Source organism: Crocodylus siamensis, chromosome 10, assembly GCF_052110815.1.
Source record: "Crocodylus siamensis isolate JL-2025a chromosome 10, ASM5211081v1, whole genome shotgun sequence".
NCBI lineage: Eukaryota > Metazoa > Chordata > Crocodylia > Crocodylidae > Crocodylus > Crocodylus siamensis.
Genome location: NC_143404.1, coordinates 46,367,886 through 46,387,275, shown reverse-complemented (window position 1 = coordinate 46,387,275; position 19,390 = coordinate 46,367,886). Strand labels below are relative to the sequence as shown.

The 19,390-nt window shown below is 45.2% G+C and overlaps 1 protein-coding gene across 1 annotated transcript; it reads left to right on the top strand.

Annotated features, from left to right (window-relative positions):
* The first annotated feature begins 11,302 nt into the window (after nucleotides 1-11,302).
* Nucleotides 11,303-18,887, top strand: LOC149856541 (interleukin-17D-like). The gene is made up of 3 exons (XM_090020411.1): nucleotides 11,303-11,428; nucleotides 16,721-16,968; nucleotides 17,529-18,887. Exons 1-3 carry the CDS (start codon nucleotides 11,417-11,419, stop codon nucleotides 17,749-17,751), a joined length of 483 nt encoding a protein of 160 aa, XP_089876537.1. The 5' UTR covers nucleotides 11,303-11,416; the 3' UTR covers nucleotides 17,752-18,887.
* Nucleotides 18,888-19,390: the final 503 nt, after the last annotated feature.

Sequence of the window (19,390 nt, the reverse complement as noted above, 5' to 3'; positions counted from 1 at the left end):
TATTGCGCTTCGCAGATATTGGGTTTTTTACAAATTGAAGGTTTGTGGCAACCCTGCGTCCAGCAAGTCTATTGGCGCCATTTTTCCATCGGTTAGCATTTTTTAGCAATAAAGTATTTTTTAATTAAGGTATGTACATTGTTTTTTTAGACATAATGCTATTGCGCACTTAATAGACTACAGTATAGTGTAAACATAACTTTTATATGCACTGGGAAACCAAAAAATTTGTGTGACTCGCTTTATTGTGATATTCACTTTATTGCGGTGGTCTGGAACCGAACCCGCAATATCTCCGAGGTATGCCTGTAAAATGTGTTGGTAAAATACAAAAGCAATGGGTGCCCAAAAGCAATTTTTATGCAAATCCCACTTTTTGACAATTTTTTTTTTTAAAGTCTGATTCTTAAAAAAAGTACAAAGACTGTCCATCCCATTCAGGATGTTCTCAGTGCTGTCCAGCTGGCTGCTTGCTGCTGTGCCTACACAGCAGCAAGTACCATTTTGAGCAGGTTAAAAATGGATTCCCCCACTGTTACAGTTATCTGAGGAAGTGTTCTAAGGAAAGAGCCAGGGTCTGAAGGGCACTTCTCTGGATTATACCATTAGGTACTGAAGGAAGAAAAGGTTAGGATCATCATAGCTCCATGGGAATGAGCAGCCAGGGATTTAGACTAGACAGGTGCTATGAGCCCAACAAGCCTGTTGAGTTATCTGCTCCTACCATTTGCATGTTGTCATACATCAGTCTCAAAGCACGCTAAAAGGTGAGCAGGTGTCAGTAACTTGACTAAATGATTTGCACAGTCATGCAAGTAGTAAGTCGCAGCCCTGAGCAATTAAATCCTGGGCCTCATGCAGCCTTGTGCTATCATTGTACTAGACCCACCTCTAAGTAAAAGATGAGCCCTGGAGCACTGGGGTCCCTCACTGTGGGACAGAGTACCAGGCGCACAACTTTGCAAATGCAGCCATGGAAACTATTGGAGCCAAGTTCTTCTGCCACTGAAGTAGATGGGATGTGGCCTCAGTAGGTGCTGTAAATCTAGGACAGCAGCTGTTAACTTACAGTCATTAAATGCCGTGTCAAGGATGCTGGCAGTGACAGTGGAATAGACAACTGTGTAGTCAGGTGAACTGTCTGTGTTCCTTGTAGCTCTCATGACTCCTCTTGTTTGACTTGCATTTGTACTAGGTAGCCCTGCTACAGCTTTGTCTCCACCAGCTGTATCATCTTCATTTCTACTCCTGCCAAGCAGGCCTGCAGTGCCTCTGATGCCACAGACCAGAATAACGAACAAGCAGCCGAGCTTTAACATCCTTGACTCCAGCACCTGTAAGGAGCTTTTCTATTACAGTCATCCAACAGTGCAGCTGTAATTAGCACAATGGGCAGAACAGGTCTTACCTTGGAAACGTAGATAAACTCATGTGAGAAGTAATGGAGCCCATGGGATAGAAAGAACTGACGGAGAGTCTGCCTGATAAGGAACATGCCAGTACAAAGGACTACAGTGGGGAGTGCTCTAAAGGGACACAGTCACTGGGTACTACATAGCTGCTTTCCTATTCTCTCTTATCTCCCCTTTAATAAGTCAACCCCTACTACACCTCCTTCCCTGCCCCATATTCTAATCTCACTAAGTCCCTACAACCAAACACCATTTTTCCCACATTACAAGCCTTCCTGCAACCCACCTCCAAAAGCCTCCATCACTGCAGCAAATTCCCTTTCCCATGCTTCGTTCTAATTATCTTCTGCTATAGGTCTAGGGCTGGTTTTTTTCCAGGGCTCAGTGCACCTACACATATGTAGCCCAGGAACGAGACAGTATAGGATCAAGTGAATCAGATAAGTTGTATAAAGGTACACCTTAGCTCCATAGCTGAAATGCATTGTCCCAAAGGGCCACATTTTCTAAAGTGCTCACAGCCAGGTGTCCATGGTTCAGCCCCCCACAAACAGTCAGTGCCAACATGGCCAAAAGTGTTCAGCACCCAACATGCCCCTGATGGGCCTGAGGCCTTTTGAAAAGTCTATCCCCAAATGCCGGGTCATTAGACTTGCCCAGTAGAATTGCTGTACCTGGAATCCCAAGGCGCTGCTGTATCAGCAAGAAACTTCTAATCAACACAGGGTCTGCAGCAGCTGTACCAATTTTCCTCCTTCTCATTTGTAATCTCTGAGAACTGATAGCCCTTATATACTGAACGTCCTGTGCGTTAATGAGGGGGTAGGGGTAGGCTGAGTGCCAAGGTAATTAATTGCTTTGGGCAACATACTCATGAGTTTTTACCTCTTGCCCCCTTCCAGTGAAAATAAGTACAGGAGAATCTGATACTTTGGAGACAGCTGTGAGCTGCAGGTGTTCCATTTACATACAAGGTTAGAGCCAAGAGTTACCCAACTTCTTTGTACTCTAATGTATGTGACTGGTGAGGGTGAGGGTGAGGGAGGCACCTGCTAAGATATGACTTCTTGCAGACAGAGGCTATGCAACAGGAAAATGGGTCTTTGAAGAGAGGGCTTGATCCCCACATGCTAACATCTGTGCAGGGACAAAGGTAGTTTTATGCAGCCTACATGCATGAAGTGAAATGCTGGGTCACTTTCACCTAGAACCAGTGGCTAGATTTCTGGAGACAAGGGGTAGAACAGGGAAGGACTCAGGTGAAAAGGAATGTGGAAAAACATATTAATCTTCCTGTAAAAACTCCAGTGCTTCACTAGAATCAACCCAGGCACAAAGGGCATACTGAAAAGTAGACGGGATGGAGCCAGGGAGGAAGGGATGCAGGAAGTGTGAAGGAATTGAAGAAGGAGAATAGGTACTACAAATTAATTGTAAGAAGGGGACAGGTTGATGGGTAGTAGAGAGGGCAGTGGAAAGGAAACTGCAGCAAAGGCAAGTTAGAAGGGAGACAAGGAAGATGTGGAAGGAGAAGGAAGCCAGTTGGATGGAGACAGCATGGCTGGAAGAAAGCTGACAGTACCCTTGACAGATGGCAGGAGGCAGGTGGTGAGATCAAGCAGAGAAGGCAGGAAGCTGGAAATAGGGAGGAGTAGGTGGTGTCAGTGGAGTTACTCTCTAAGGCCTCTCCTGTTGATGCTGATTCATCATGGAAAGAAACACCCTGCCCTGCACAGCAGAGGGGGTAAATGTCTAAAGCAGTGATTCTCAACCAGGGTGCTGGGGTGCCCTGAGGTGCCTTGAGATCCTTTCAAGGATGCCATGCAATCATGAATGACTGGTGCCTCTCAAGACTGGGGGGGCGCCATTTATAGGCAGCAGCGTCAGCAGCGAGTGGGGGACTGCCCACAGATACCAGTGTCATGGCAGGGGGTGGCAAGCAGGGACAGCCCACAAACACCAGCGCCAACCCACAGATGCCGGTGTGCCTCCCCGTGCCCCACCATGAGTTGCCTATGTATGCAACCACAAATCACAAGATAAACCCAGAGATTTCACATACGAATCTGTAGTGTTAAAAACTTTCTGCCTTGTTGTTGTGGTCTATTTGAGTTCTTTGCAACAAAAGAGCTGCTCTATTACTTTTCTGCAGTTAAAAGACAAATGAAAATTAAGAGCTTGCATTTTCTGACGGGTGCCTTGAGGTTGAAAAGGTTGAGAACCCCTGGTCTAGACTTGCTGAAGGCAAGGACTTTTGTGCATGATATCTTTTAACTGGAGCAACTACATCAGTCCCTAGTGATGAATAATGTCTTGCATTCAAAATCTTGTCTAACTTTATTGAAATTGTTCAGTTGGTCCAATGAAAGATATCACCAATAAAAACTCTTGCCTCGTACATATTTCCTGGACCATCATGGTTACAACATGACAAAACTACAAAGCTTCTGGACCAATTTCAATAGAAATATTTTTCCACTCCAAAAATTAGGTTCAATTATTATTTTTTTGGTGGAAAATGTTTATTTTAATTTTATTTTTTTCTAACAGAATTTTCAAAACAAAATTTAACAAACTTTTAATTCCGTCTTAGTTATTTAAAGAGAACAAAATCAAATTTTGGAAATGTTACATTTTTGGTTTTTTGTTCTTTTTCCTACTCAGTACAACAGAATGAAAGGAGGTCTTGGGCAAAAAGGAAGTGGTGGGGCGCATATTTACCACTTGGTTTTTCATTTTTATTTTGCCACCCAGTCATTGTTGCCAAATTGAAGAAGTATTTAAAAATCAGAAGAAAAGAAAAAAGAAAAAGGAGAAAAGAAACAAGAAAGAAGAGATAAAAGGAAACAAATATTATTTGTTTTGTTGCATGCTGGGATTAGAAAGGAAAGAAGAGAAAGAAACGGGACAAAAAATAAACTTCTATAAAAAGATTGATTATTTTTTAAAACAGAGTCAGAATGAATTCTTCAAGGTAAATTTTTAGTTCTGAAATTCTCTTGTGACATTTCAAATAAATTTTTGTTTGAATTTTTTTGCAGGAAAAAGGGGGCTTTCAAACCAGCTCTACAAATGCTGACAGGACAAATCTGCAAAGTAATGGTGGGAGCCTGTTTTTCCAGGCATGTGTTAAGGAACAATGCTTGTTTCTCTGAGCTATCAGGCTGAAAACACAGCAACAATACAGGACAAGAATAGTGCAGGTAGTGTTACCAAAACCCCAGTACCATTTGGTCTTTAGAGATACAAGACTACCTTCTGTTTATGATCAGGACCTCTTTTGCAAGCTTGAATAGAGTTAGGGGAAACTTACAATTCCCTTCATGATTACCTGTTTTGTACATAAAATCAGAAGGCAATGATACCTCCCAGAATTCCACCATTCCTTCTTAGCAGGTAGGGTATTACTACCACCGGTGTCAGATAAAGTGGCAAGAGACAGATTTATTGATTACTCTCCAAAGTACAAAATAAGCTCTTGTCTCAAGGGTGCACAATGCCTTTCTAGCTATCTGCAACAGCACAATACATATTCTTACCTATACTTGCTAGGGAGACTCTGGAGGGAGGAGGAGGGTGGCACACAGATTGGCAGCAGGTCACCTTGAACTGTGTTACGTTTCCAAAATCCACTACTGTTTACACCCAGTATTTGTGTGGCTAAGTATTCCCAGATTGGTTTTACTCACTTCTTTGTTTCACTGAGACTTGGGGAACTGGACTGAACTGGTTTTTCTATGGACTTGGAAGGTATCAATGAGCTGGCATCTATGTAATTTGTGAAAATTACAGTCCTAGAACGGAGGACTTCATATCTCTTTCCCTCACAATCTGAGAATGCTACTTGTAATGTCCTGTTTCTTTTACTCTGCTGGCTGGGCTAGCTGTAATGTCTGCAAAGGTTCATTGTGAAACAGGCTTTGAGGGCTTTGGCTTTAGCTGTACTTCTGTAGTTTAGCATGAGTCCCTTGAAAGTGGCCACAGCTGACAACAGATAGGTTTGGTGGTGGAACCCTCCTCTTCCTCTGTGTTTCTGGATCCACACCCCAAAGCACCTTTAACTCCCACTTTCATTTCTTTTCTACACATAACATAAATTTTACAATTTAATTCATATCAAAAGGCAAAGCATCAGTCGTTGCATTTAACTCCTCTTAAGCAGCTATTTGCTCTTGGCCTAGTCTCATATTAGTGGCCTTGACAAACAAAGTCTTAGTCTACTTTTCCAGGCTACTGCTTATGGCTTAAATGCAAGCTTATTAATTATTATGTGTGTATCCCCTTAAGCACATACTACTAATAACTAAGGCTTGTGCCATGTCCACAGTCTGTACCTGTCTGTGTGCTCTGTCAGTCACTTACCATGTCCACAGTCTACAGGAGGGTTGGTCACTCACTATTTTTGCATTTTCTATCCGGATTTGTATTTGATAACTGCATCCAGCAGAATTCAATCAATCAATCAATGCACCAGTGGATGCATCTCCAGTAAAACCAAAGAGGTGATTCTCCTGCTTTACTCAACATCGGTGCGGCTGCAGCTGGAGTATTGTGTCCAGTTCTGGCACAAGGACATGTTAAAGCTCGAGAGGGTCCAGAGAAAGGCCACCTGCATGATCAGAGATGTGCATGGCAAGCCATATGAGGAGAGGCTGAGGGATCTGGGACTCTTCACCTTTAAGAAAAGAAGGCTGAGAGGGGATCTGATTGTGGCTTACCACTATATCAGAGGCGTACATCAGGGACTTGGTGAGAATAGAGACTGTACAGTCACCTGGCTGAAGTCATCTGACCCCAGATGTCCTTCCTGCTCATGCAGGAGGCTGGACCCGATGATCCTTCAGGGTCCCTTCCAGCCCTGTGATTCTACGATTCTAAGGCCAAAGTTCCCTGAAATGAGAACCAGTTTTGAGAAACAAAATTAACCTTAGTTCCTTGCCTTAGCAAAGGAAGATAGCTCCTGACCTTGGCTTTCTGTCACAGTTGCAAACTAAGCAGTTTGTTTTCTCCTTTCTGAGGTGATTCTGAGCAACTGATTTAAGGGTAATGTTGCTAAGTGCCAAGTACAACACATTATAATCCTCAAATGTTGCTAAGTGCCAAAGTACAACAGCCCATTCGTTTTGCAATCGTAGGCTAAAGGATCCATACCAACTGACTGTCTTAGACTCCATCCTGACTTACCGGGCTGTCAGAAATGAGTGCAGTCTGGACAGACAGCTTGACAGGGAAGAGCTGGCCACTGACATATTTCAGGAAATACCACACAAGTAAGCTGGTCTTCTCCGAAATTCCAGTGCCTTAGACCCAGGGCTCCGGATTTGGCTCTCCTCATACGGGGGGGACAACATTCAATGCAAAGAGCTCTGTCCTTCCAGAGAAAGTAAGACCAAATAAGACCAGAAATACAAACCTCTCTGTACCATATTGTATGTTGCTTTGGTAATCATAGCTAAAAGGAGAACCTGGCCAGTGGCTCTATGGCTATGCAAATGTGAGTTTAGGAAGATATACTCAGAAGAAATACATGTAACCTGGGTGTACCTGGTCGTGTACTCCCTTCTCCAGTTGAAGAAAGATGCTAGCAGGGCAGGTGTGCTGTGTGGGAAAACTGCTGGCAGCATGCAGTTTCCTCTTTCCCCTATAGAGAGCTGGACCAACACACTCTATAACTTAACTATATACAAGGTTATTAATATTACAATATAAATAAAAAAAGATGAAAAGAGTGTATAAACACACACACAACACTTACAATAACAAGGATTAAAGGCAATATTTACACAGTTTTATAACCTCTCTCAGGATACAGTTAACTAGTATAATAAAATTCTAACCTAAGTTTCAACAACTGTTTTCAAACTCTATCAAAATTTAAATATAAATCTACATATATACTCTATCAAATACTTAGCCTCATAATATTAAAGATTTCAATATCACTCAATAATTTTAGACTTTATTAACTTACACTTATAAAAAAATGAAGACTAAACTATACAATATCTGGCACCCACTCACAAATATAAGGTGCAACACTCTTGAACATAATTAACTCTTTTAGGAACCCCAAGGCCCAGGCTAGTTTGGAGCCTTGGCTGTGTTCCTGTGGCTGCAAGGTGGGGGAGAAGCTTCAGGCTTTCCCCAGCCCAACCAAAATATCCTCTAACCCAAAATAAAACTTTAAAGTTGGGGAGCCCTGGCTTTCTGGGCTTCCCCTTCGGTGGTTGGCTTCTCCATCTGGGTGGATTCCCCCTCCCCTGTGGGAAATCCCTTCCCTAGGAACTCACAACTCCAGACACCTGGGTGGAGGGTCCTCGTCTCTCGCCAAGCGAGTTACTGCCTCTCCTGCTGAGGCTCCAGCTGCCTCTGGCTCCCTCTGGGCCTGCTGGTCACTGGTAGCCCTGTGCACCACTTGCTTTTCTCATCTGCTCAAGGTTGGAGCCCCAAGCTGCCTTGCAGGGTTTTGGGGTCTTGGTTTCGACTGGGGCACTCCATGCAAGACTTCAGCTTTAAATGCCTGGCCTCATGCAAGGGGGGCATTATAGACCCCAGCTGCTCCACGTGGCTCCCAGGGTTTGGGTCCACTCCCAGACCGTCCGTGCAGCACTGCCTGCGCTGAGTCTGCCTGGCCTCATAGATTTCATAGACTTTTTTCATAGACATTTGGGCTGGAAGGGACCCCGGAGGATCATCGAGTCCAGCCCCCTATCACAGGGGCAGGAAGTCAGCAGGGATCATAGGATCCCAGCAAGATAAGCATCCAAATGTGTCTTGAAGGCATTCAAAGTGGGTGCTTGAACGGCCTCCGGTGGCAGTCTATTCCAAACCTTGGGGGCTCAGACAGTGAAGAAGTTCTTTCTTATGTCCAGCCTGCATCAGTCACAGTGGAGTTTGTGACCATTCAACCTTGTCATCCTGTGGGGGCTCTGGTGAACAGACATTCCCCCAGATCCTGATGAGCACCCCTTGTAAACTTATAGGTGGTTACCAGATCAGCCCTGAGCCTGCACTTTTCCAGGCTGAATAGCCCCATTGCTTTCAGCCTCTTGTCATAAGGTCTGTTTTCCTGACCTCTGATCATGCACGTGGCTCTCCTCTGTACCCTCTTAGGCTTCTCCACATCCTTTTTGAATTGTGGAGCCCAAAACTGGATGCAGTACTCCAGCTGCAGCCTCACCAAGGCTGAGTACAGTGGGAGAATGACGTTCTAGGATCTGCTTGAGAAGCATCTATGGATGCAAGCCAGCATTTTGCTTGCTTTACTAGCTGCAGGATCACACTGAAGTTCATCTTGTGGTCAACCATGACCCCCAAGTCCCTTTCATCTGTAGTGCTAACCAGCGTAGCACTACCGAGCCTATAAGCATGGTGCAGGTTTTTCCTCCCAAGGTGGAGAACTTGGTATTTTTCAGTGTTGAACACCATCAGGTTCTCCTCTGCCATTTCATGAGTCTGTCCAGATCTGCCTGGATCACCATCCTATCCACAGATGTGGATGCTTCATCCCAGAGTTCGGGGGCATCGGTGAACTTGGCCAGTCCGCTTCTGACACCAGGTCTTATGCCAGGGGTTGGAGACCTGAGCCACCTCATATTGCTCCAGGGCCTCAGTTCCTCTTGGACTGTGCCATGCACCATCCCTGCATCAAAATCCTGGCTGTTTTCAGGGGCTAGGGAGCCAAACTGCCTTGTGCAGCTTCCAGGGTCCTGGTTCCTCTTGGACCTACCACACAGCACTGCCTGCACCGAGCCCCTGGCCTCATGCCAGGAGTTGTGGACCCAAGCTGCCTCATACAGCTCCCAGGGTCTGACTCCATGCGTGTAACTATGCACTGCCGTCGTGCTTCTCAGCGGCATGGCTGTGGGCTGCACCGCTCGCCACTCCCATCCAGCAGAGTCTTCGGGCTCTTCAGAGCTACTGCTCCGCCCTGCTGGGAAGCTCTCCTCAGATCCTCTTAGTCCTGCTCTCTTCTTCATCCCGTGACGCTGTGGGTCCATCCACCAGGCACGCTGTTCGTTTATACCTTTTGGAGGCTCTGCCCCCAGATTGTGAGAGGACCAATCAGGGTGAGGGGAAGTATAGCTCTCACCCAGGTCTAGGCTCTTTGCCTCACAGGGGGCGGGCAGCCTCTCCTTCACTACCACCTGATTGGTGGGAATGCCCCACCAATGGCTCAAAGCCCTTTCGAGTCAGCAACCCTGGCTGCTACTCGCATGCCTGCCATGTATAAAAGCCTGATCTTCCTGTAATGAGGGCTGTACTTCGTATGGGTAACCCACACAGTGAACTGTTAGTCCAGTTATGCCTTTGGAGATTAGCAGGAACTATGAGGGTGATCAAGCAGCTTTGTTCCCTGGACAGGTGATGGAGGGTGTGAAATCTTCATCCCTGGAAATTGTCAAGAGCAGGTTGAACAGACACTTGGCTAGGATGGTTTAGTCATGGATGTTCCTGTTCTGAGTGGGGAGCTGAACTGGATGACACTGTGAGGTCCTTTCCAGCTCTACTTTCCTATGATGCTATGATCCCAATATTATACAGCATGCTGTGGCATGTTTAAAAATATGTCAGCCCTCTAGCTGAGAATCACTGCTGTAGAGTGATACTAATGTTTGTCTGTGTCTTTGTAGATATATAAAATGAGAGTGAGCATGTGTTAGCAAAACATGCCAGGCACAACTTAAAACATACACACACAATAAACAAACCAACAAAATGGCTCACTGGTCATTAGCCAATATAGGACCTCTGTATCAGCAGTGTTCAGCTCGTGACATCCAGGGAAGAGCAGTCATCTAATCACAGATGCATTTGGCATCCTTCACAGGTTCTCCAACGGCAGTCCAGGATGCCACAGACATGATCGCTCTTGACACAGAAAACAACTTCAGACCTCAAACTGTTAAACTGGCTCCAGGGTTAGGGTTGGAGCCCAAGGGTAGGTAGCTGTCCATCTCATCTGGTGATGGTGGGGCAGTTCTTGGCAATGCTAGAAGTACTTTCCACTGCTCTTTTCCATAATGAGCTGGTGACATTCTTAGCTGGATGGAGAGCATCCATAGGGGCCATTCATATAGGGCCATTACTGCACAGTCAGTGGTGGGCTGGACCCCATATTTCCTTGAACAGTGGCAAGTGTGACATGCTGTGCCTTGGGGATCAGTCTGTTGGCTGCATTCTGATATTAGATGTTGGGTGAGGGAAGACTAGCTGTGTTGGTTTCTATGTATCTGTGAAATTCCATATGAGAAAAGGAATAATCATACCGGTATATGGCACTGATATGGCACTTTACGGTATAAACAGACATCATGTTTGGAGTGAGATCAGCTGTGCCAGGATGTGTCCTAGGTTCTCCTTTTGCACTTGTAGGCATGTCCCCCAGAAGCCCCAGGACCACCTGCCTGGGGCAGTTGGAGAGTGCAGGCAGCAAACAGATGTCAGCTATGAGAAATGGCATAAACGACCACTAGAAATCATCATGCTTATTTGTAGTGTGACAAAGGGCTAAAACATCTGTTACCCTGGGTTTTGTGCTGCCATAAAAATGTTTATGGCAGCACAAAGATGATGTCTCTTTGTAGCTCTAGAGGAAAAAAAAGGGTTGCTAAGGCCTAGCCTTTGTCTCAGAGTATCTGCTTTCATTTCTCAGCAGTGAGTCACCGTGCAGCAGAGAGGAGTGGCTGGTTCACAGGTATCAGGTATCTATGAAGCTGGAGGTGGGTCTTGACATTTCCCCAGCAAAGGGAGAACCTGTTTGAGGGCAGGGCTCCTGCTCTGGAAAGGAAGGGCTGGGGAAGGGAAGAAAAAAAAATCAACACAGGTTTTCTTCTCAATCTCATCACACTCTCAAATTCTTACTCCAGCTGAGTCCAACAAGGGTCATCTTCTGTAGGCCTGACACTTGCCATTTATTTTTTTACCAGCCCCTTTCCTCCCAGAGAAACAGAAGGATCTGCCTCCACTCTTTCTGTCTGAATTCAACTCAAGTGAAAACAACCATGCAATTACAGGTGAGCAGCTGGGATACAACTCAGTAATGACACTGATGATTTTTAGGTTTATTCCTATTTTTTTCAGCTTAGGCAAATGTTAGGAGTAAGTGTCATTATGACTGTTTTTCTTATTAAGAATCCAACCTGATATCTGTATGCTAGGGAGCAAAGCTGTCCTCAGGAAGATCAGCATGATGGAAATTACCATGACTGATGATTAGAAATTTTCATTTAATCCTAGAAAATCTTTATCAACACAGAAGAGTTTAGGGCCACTGGTTTGGTGTCTGTTTTGTGCTGTGGGCATAAGGAAGGAACAGTTCCATTAGGCAGTTACTGAAGATTAGACTATAATCCCCCTCCACATGCAGAGACCATACTTGATAAACAGGCCCAGAGCCTTCCCTGAGGCATGGGGGAAAAAGGTGCTGGCCACTGGAAGGAAGGGAGTGCTCTGTGTTGAAACTTGTACTGTGTTCTGTTACTTGGCACTGACTTTTCTGGGGAATATGGCTGACCACACACCAGCCTTAGATACTCTCAGCATTACCACTGGAATCTGACTTTAATTTTTGCTGCTTCTGCCAAACACTGCAGTAATTTCAGTGTTGCTGTAATGTCTGGTGCTGCTACCCATGAACTAAGAGCCCAGCTCCCGGTGAAGGTGCAGGAGCAACCAATTTTGCTTTTTACTGCAAAGAGGACTGTACAGCAAATGGAGGAGACAAGGGATCCAGTGATCCCTGTGCACATATGTAATCACTCCAGGTGAAGGGTGTTGCACTGCCGGCATTTCCAAATATTATCTTTGTATTTGAACCCCTTGTGGTTCACTGTCCAAAGCCAGCATTAGACTCATTAGGACTCCATAAAGTGTTTAAGGAGTGGGCTTCTCCCTTTTCCAACTGCCTATTCATAAATTGTGTTGACTTAGCCTAAGGCCTTAGACAATTGTCCTGGCTGCTCACTCTTCAGACTATCTCTGTTTATTTCCTTTCATCTGGATTCTGTACACATTTCCTCTGCCATTGGATGAATGCAACAAGTTTAATGGATTCCAGTGCAACTTTGTGTTGCAAATGTTTGCCCCATGAATCCAGGAAGCCTCAAGCACAATAGAAATGGCAAGTGAAGGAGTTTGGTTTTGCTCCCATGTGAGGTAAAAAAAACTCTCTCTCGGTTCGTTTTCTTTGGAGGCTCATTGAATAACAAATCCTTAGGCACACATTGTTGGTGAGACAAAAGGTATATATTTGCAAATAGGGTCAGAGGGAGAAGACAAAAGATCAAAACCCTCTGCCCCCCGAGTACTATCATTAGCAGGCTTTTATCCCCTCTCTTCTGGCACGTGTACAGAAACAGGAACTCTTACAACTCATTTCCGGTTCATACAAACATGCATGAGAATACGTCAGATCATGCATCCCATGTGTATTATAATTAACTACTTAAGTATGCGGGGCGGATAGGCTTAATATGTATTAGGTTATTACGCGTGCTCAAAAGGGACTCAAGGTTACTCAAGGTTCAACCTGAAGGCTAAAATGGCAATTATTCTTATCTTAGCCTAAGAACCGTAGGAGCCATGAAAGAAAGTGTGATTTAGTGTAACAAAGAGATAGTAAATTTGCAGAACAAAGAGAGCTCTTGGAGTTTTTCCTTCAGTTTCCAACCCCCCCTTCCCTCTCTCATTAAGGAGACAAGGAGGGCTGGCAGCCTTGCTTATTCAAAGGACAACACTATTGATGGGAGCTAACAGCTATTGATAATGCATTTTTAATAATATTTCTAACACATGTTTAAAGCCAGCAAACATGTTTGTCTGTTGCTCTTTGTGAATGGACAGTGAAAAATCCGTGTGGGCAGAAAAAATATGCTCGGAGTACATGAAATAGAACTAGAACAAGCCTATCTTTTATTGAGGGCTAAATTGCCACAGTTTAGCTTCCACTTATCACAGGATAAGAGCATGTACCTAAGCAGCTAGTGCAAGGCAGCTGACACACAGTAAAGCCCTGTCCCCTTTTGCTTTGGAGTAACTTGTTTGTATGTCCATGCCCTGGCTAGCCAATTCCACTGACTACCACCTAACTTCCTTCAAACCTCATGGGCTAAAAACATTTCCTATGCATTGTCTCCTAAGAGTCTCTAGAGAGGTTTCCTTTCACATAACTTTTTGCTTATATAATTGTCTCAGCTGTGAAATGTGATTATTATTAACCATCTTCAGTGAAACAAAGCTTACTAGTGACTCAGTGAGCTACCCACCTGCTGGAGCCATGCTCACTGTGTGTAGTTGGAACAGCAATGCCCTGTTTGGTGCTTGTGTATGTGTGCTCATGAAAAAAGTCAATGGGGAAACAAAAGAATAGAGAGTTGATGTGACTTAAGGTTACCCAACTGGCCCATAGCACGGCCAGGAAATGAATCACGTCTCCTGAGTCCCAGGCCAGTGATCTTACAGTGCATCCTTTACTTGTACATGGCCTGCCCTGGATTTGGTGAGGTCATAGTTATGGATAAAAATGAAAATCCTGTCCTGAGATCAAAACCCTCCCATCTCCTACACCAATTCACCACCATGGAGGTAGACAGGTATTTCAGCATGTGAAGCTTGGTAGATTAATTGGGTGGGTTACTAAGTAAATCCTGCACAAAGATGACTTGTATTGGATTGTTCTTTCATTTATATTACACAACCAGTGAATGGTTTATCTCCACTGCAGAGGCAGTGAACCTACAGCAAGATGCTTACCCACCGCTGGCACTCTTATGTTTGTTGACATGCCTAGAAGTAAACCTAGAAGTATACCAATGAGTATACCAAACCTAGAAGTATATCAATGAGGCTGCTCTGGGATTGACCTCAGTGGCTGCTCTCAGGTGCACTGGATATGAAGAACTCAAGAATTGACACAGAGGGATGAGCCCAGAGCAGGCCTATGGTTTGTTTTTGGGTCTGGAGTGTGCCTGCAGGCCTGAGTAATGAGGTGTGGGCAGGGCATGCTCAAGCCTCTTCATTCCAGGAGTTGCTGCTGTCATAGTGTTGATAAGCTTGAAGTGGGCAATCAAATTGGCAAAGTGTAAGGAAAGGCAGCTGCAGGAATTTGCAGCTCCTTGATGAAGGGTTTAAAGTAGTAACTCAGGGAGTTCAAGTGCATGGCTCTGAATCAGTGAGTTTGGCTGAGATGATACTTTCAGCCCAGTGGCAGATATGGAAACTTATCTGCTAACGTATATAGAATGCCTGGGGAAAGGCAGAAAAATGCTGGGTTCTGAATGCAGCCCAGCTAGCTAAACCAGCCCTAGCTAATCTCAGGCTGAGGTGGCCCAGTATGCTGGAAGCAGCATCGTACCTAGACTCCTGGCAGCCCTGGGTAAACTTTTAGCATCAGGCCCCCCTTTGACAGAGATAATGATAAGAATAATTTAAAAATTACCATTTGCAGACCCCCTTTCTGTCCGGCCCCCAGGTGGCCACCCAGTTTACCCATGCCTGTGTCCAGCCCTGGCTGGATGGATGCAGAGAAAGCAGCAGACTGCCCATCTGTCTTGTGTAGCCATGAATCTCATTGCAAAAGCTGACTGAGACCACCACTGTGTCTTTGAGGCAATAATATTTACTGGTATCAGCATCTGACAAGCCAGTCAGTAAGATCCAGGTAGCCAGGGAAGTCTGAGACACTTAGGCAGGGCTCTCTTCACCTGCCAATATGTGTGAGTCCTACTGGTGTTAAGAAAGCCAGAAAGGGAACCAAGTCTCATCTTTTTCACAGTGACCGCATCTACATGAGATGCTGATCATGCAGTTGTTACTGCACAGTCATTTAGTACTTGCATACCCAAATGACTGCTTAATAACCGGCATTACTGCACAGTAGCATCCCCACAGCTTCCAAGTGACACAGACTGTGGAGTACCCCATTACTATTGTGCAGTAACTCATTACTACTACACGGTAGCATCGTGTCATGGTTTGCTACTACATGGTACAAACAAACCAGTGCACAGTAGAAATGAGCTACTATGCAGTAACCATCTTGGCTAATCTTGTGTAGACATGGCCAGTGAAGAGGAAAGATGAAACTCAGGTCTGCACAGGCCACTGGGCTGAAGGCCTGTCAGTGACAGAGCTCTTATACTGCACTCATCACCCATCGCTGTTGAAGGTCAGTACCCCATGTCACCCAGAAGGCAAGCGGCAGATCCCAGAGCACATTTCTATAGTGCCAGTCATCAGACTGCACAGCACACCAATGGCTGGACAGTCTGTGACCACTCCCTGGACAGGAGCACTGAGTCGGGGAAAGATGCAATGGTCTGCCCTCCTCATCACCCAGGCAAGGCCTGGACACTGCTGCAACCACAGAACTGCTGCCACTTCTGAAGTCAGTACCCCTTGTGCCAGTATTCCCCATACTGGTCCAATCTAAACTCTTATATTCTCCCTACTCCCCTACCTAGAATAATTAAAGGGCCATACTCTGGTTCCAGCAGTGCTAATGAAAAATGACCATTGTTTTATGCACAGGGTAGAACTTGACCTATACTGCATGGTGAGAGAAATTCATATACCTACCCAGAAAGCTGCAGCCTGTTTAGACATGAGGAAGTGCCCTCTGTGCATGCAGATTGGACCAGTATAGGAAATACTGGCACAAGGGGTATTGACCTGGGACAATCTGTCCCACACTAACCCCACATGCAGGGGAACAAGCAGCAGCAGATAGCAGTGGCATAGATTTGTGCCACTACTATCTTGCTGCAGCAACTGCATGCCCCTGCATGTGGGTACGTGCCCATTATGGCTTGTTGGTCTATCTACAGTGGGGTTTTCTTGCATCAAAAACACTAACTCAAGTTACCTATGTCAATAGAAAAATACATCTCTTCTGCGATTAAATCCAGAATAGGATTATCCGGTAAAATAGCCATTTTCACCACAGCCAAAAGTTAAGTATATGTGCCTCTCAAGTCCATACTAGAATATGTATTTATTAGTGGTCTGAGAAATGATAGTTGACAGAAGAAGTCTTGGTGACCAAAGACATCCACTGCTGTCTGTACTTGGTAAGAAGCCTGGGTCCCATTTTAACACAGAGATGTAACTGAAACTGTCTGCTTCTTCCTAACCTCCTAACCTCTTTATTGAAAATGCTATCTTAGTATGGGAACATTTTCAAATGTGTCTAAAGTTCAGACCCTAGTGAATTGATTTCCATGGGACTTAGCTGCCTAGATAAATTTGATGTACTGTCTCAGTAACTCTTTCCCCTAAATCTCTATCTCTTCCATATGTTTGCTCCCCAGGTAAAAGTGACAGCTCAAGTTCTGCTATGCTTAGTCTTTCGCCACACATTCAGTGCCCACATCCCCTGCCAGGAACCTTCAGATGCAGAGCTAGAATCTCTACTGAACCCCTATCTTGCTTCTGGTGCTAACTTATTGGCTCAAACAGATGAGGTTTTGCCTGATCAGGAACTGAAGGCATGCCCTGTAAATGTCAACCAGACTTCTTCCCGTCTCCAGGACAGGAGTACCTCACCCTGGTCATACAGGTAAGCTGTTGATAGAGGAGCAAAGACTGTCTCAGCAACTCTAAAGTCCAGTGACATGGTCTTATGTTCAGATCTTGGAAACCCTCCAGCTCTCATTCATTGGGATGTGGATCTGCATTTCCTTTGTCTTAAAGGGCCATGCTCTGTAGAGAAGCTGAATGCTAGTGCTCATGTTTCCTTGGCCATCTGGCTGCACCTCAGATGGACATCCTCTTGATGCTGACACTTCTGGATGCAGAGGTGGAGCAGCCAAGCCATAACTCCTTTACATAGTGTTCACTTAGATAGTTCTGACCTGTTATGTGTCTGTGCGGGAGGCCACTCTGCCTTTCTCTGTGCCTCTGTTCCCATTCTTGTAAGCCAGAGCTCTCTTAGCCAGGAAAGCAGGGCAGGGATTGACTCCTGGATTCTGTTGTTGCTCTTAACATGGTGGCACTGAACAAATACATAGCGGCATTATTAATCATTCTTGAATGGCTTTGGCAGCCCCTAACTGAAGTGTCTGAGTAAGTGCTTTGTTTTACTAGGACCAAGTTTCAAATTCTCTTTGTTTTTAACAGAGTGAGTGAAGACCCTAACCGGTACCCTCAGAAGATAGTGGAAGCCTACTGCCTGTGTGAGGGCTGCCTAGTAAATGGCCAGGAAGACAAGGCTGTGAACAGTGAACCCTTTTACCTGGAGGTGCCAGTGCTGCAGAAATCCAACCAGTGTAAAAGGGGGCAATATGTTTACCAGCTCAACCATCTGCAGGTTGCTCAGTTTTGCTTTTGCAGTTTTCCCTGACATGCCAGAGCTGCAAAGTACTTTTACTTCTTCCCATCACCCTGAAGCCAATCTCGCTGCTGCTGCCAACACAGCGCTGCCATTGTCACTCGTCAACAGAATGAGCTGATGAAAACCTGGAGGAGCCAATGCCATACTGAAATGTCAATCAGTAGGCTCTCTAGTACCATCCCTGAATATCGCCATAGGGAGCACTACCTTGAGACACATCTACAGACCAGCACACAGCCTCACAGCCTTTGCTAACACCACCCATGTTCTCTAGGGGTATTTACAATGACAAGCCTTATTGCAAATGTGGTTTCCTTGTGACTGCTCTTTCCAGGGAGATGTAGGCCACAGACAAGTGACTGGCTCCTTCTCAGCTTCACTTGATGCTAGGGTGCATGTTATCTACAGTCCATAGAGTTCTCTCTCAAAGTACACTTCATAGTTAACCCATTTTAATGCAGCCTTAGACATAGCTCTTAAGATGGCAGCTGCTGATTTGCAGTTAGACTCTAAGCCTGGAACTTGGAAATGGTTCATTAATAACAGTAAGATGAAACTAAAAAGTCCCTTCTCAATGCCACTTAAAAGCATCTGCACAGTTAGGCTTATTTTTTAAAAAAAAATAAGCCCATGCTATTTTACAACAGTCAGTGCAAGCCTGCAGTATGCCTCCGGAAGCCAGCATGTTTGGCACCAGTGCTGTAGATGTAAAACACTGAAGTAGTTCTTTCAGTAGTGGAAGAAGTAGCTTCACTTCTGCACTGTTCACTGGAGACCTCCAGAAGAGGGAAGTATGGCTTAAAACAAACCTTGGATTTCTCTGGGGACGAAGCATTTTATTCTGGGATTCCACTGACCAACAGGCCCATTGTCCCACTTTGAGCCTGCAATTTACTGAAATAACCCTTCTCCCCTCAACAAGTGGGGCTAATTCAAGTTAATGGAAGTTTACAGTGCGTGTGTAAATGACTGTCCTATACCTGTATTGATGCAAGTCAAACCATGAGACAACAGCTAAACCTGACACCTGTTTTTAGCCTATGTTCCTTTCCCATGTGGACTTGCTTCCCCTCCTCCCCCACCAGGTTGTTGCTGAAATGGGCTGTGAGGGAAACCAGGAACGACCTTGATCCTCACTACTAATAAATGATTTTTGACTTGGAGCTGTGCCTAGTTCTTGGTGGACATGAACATTTCTGACGGATCAGTTGGTAACATCAGTGCCTGCTTGGCTTTAAACACAGGCTGTGTTTGTACTTGGTTGTACATTTTAAAACTATGTACAATGCTGCTGTCAGAGGTCTGGACTTGTCTTGTCTGCCACTAAACTGCTTACAAGGAGCAACACTCCTACACCGCAGTGTGTGTGGACAGAGCCTTCCAGCTGCACAAGGGACAGAGACTCCCCCTCGCTCCCAGCTCCCTGTGCTGCAGGGCCTTCCAGAATGTGCTGTTTACTGCTTGCTGGAATCACTGGGTGTGCCATCTCCAGCTGGTTGGACAGCCCTGCTCTGTAGGGATTGAAGGAGTTATTTCAAATCTGTGAGAAACCCTCCCTGTTCCCCAGTCAAATCCTTCTAGGCAATCATAAATCAGCTAGCCAAAGATTTTTCTGGTTATCTTATCCTCATGCTGTTTCAGCCAGGTT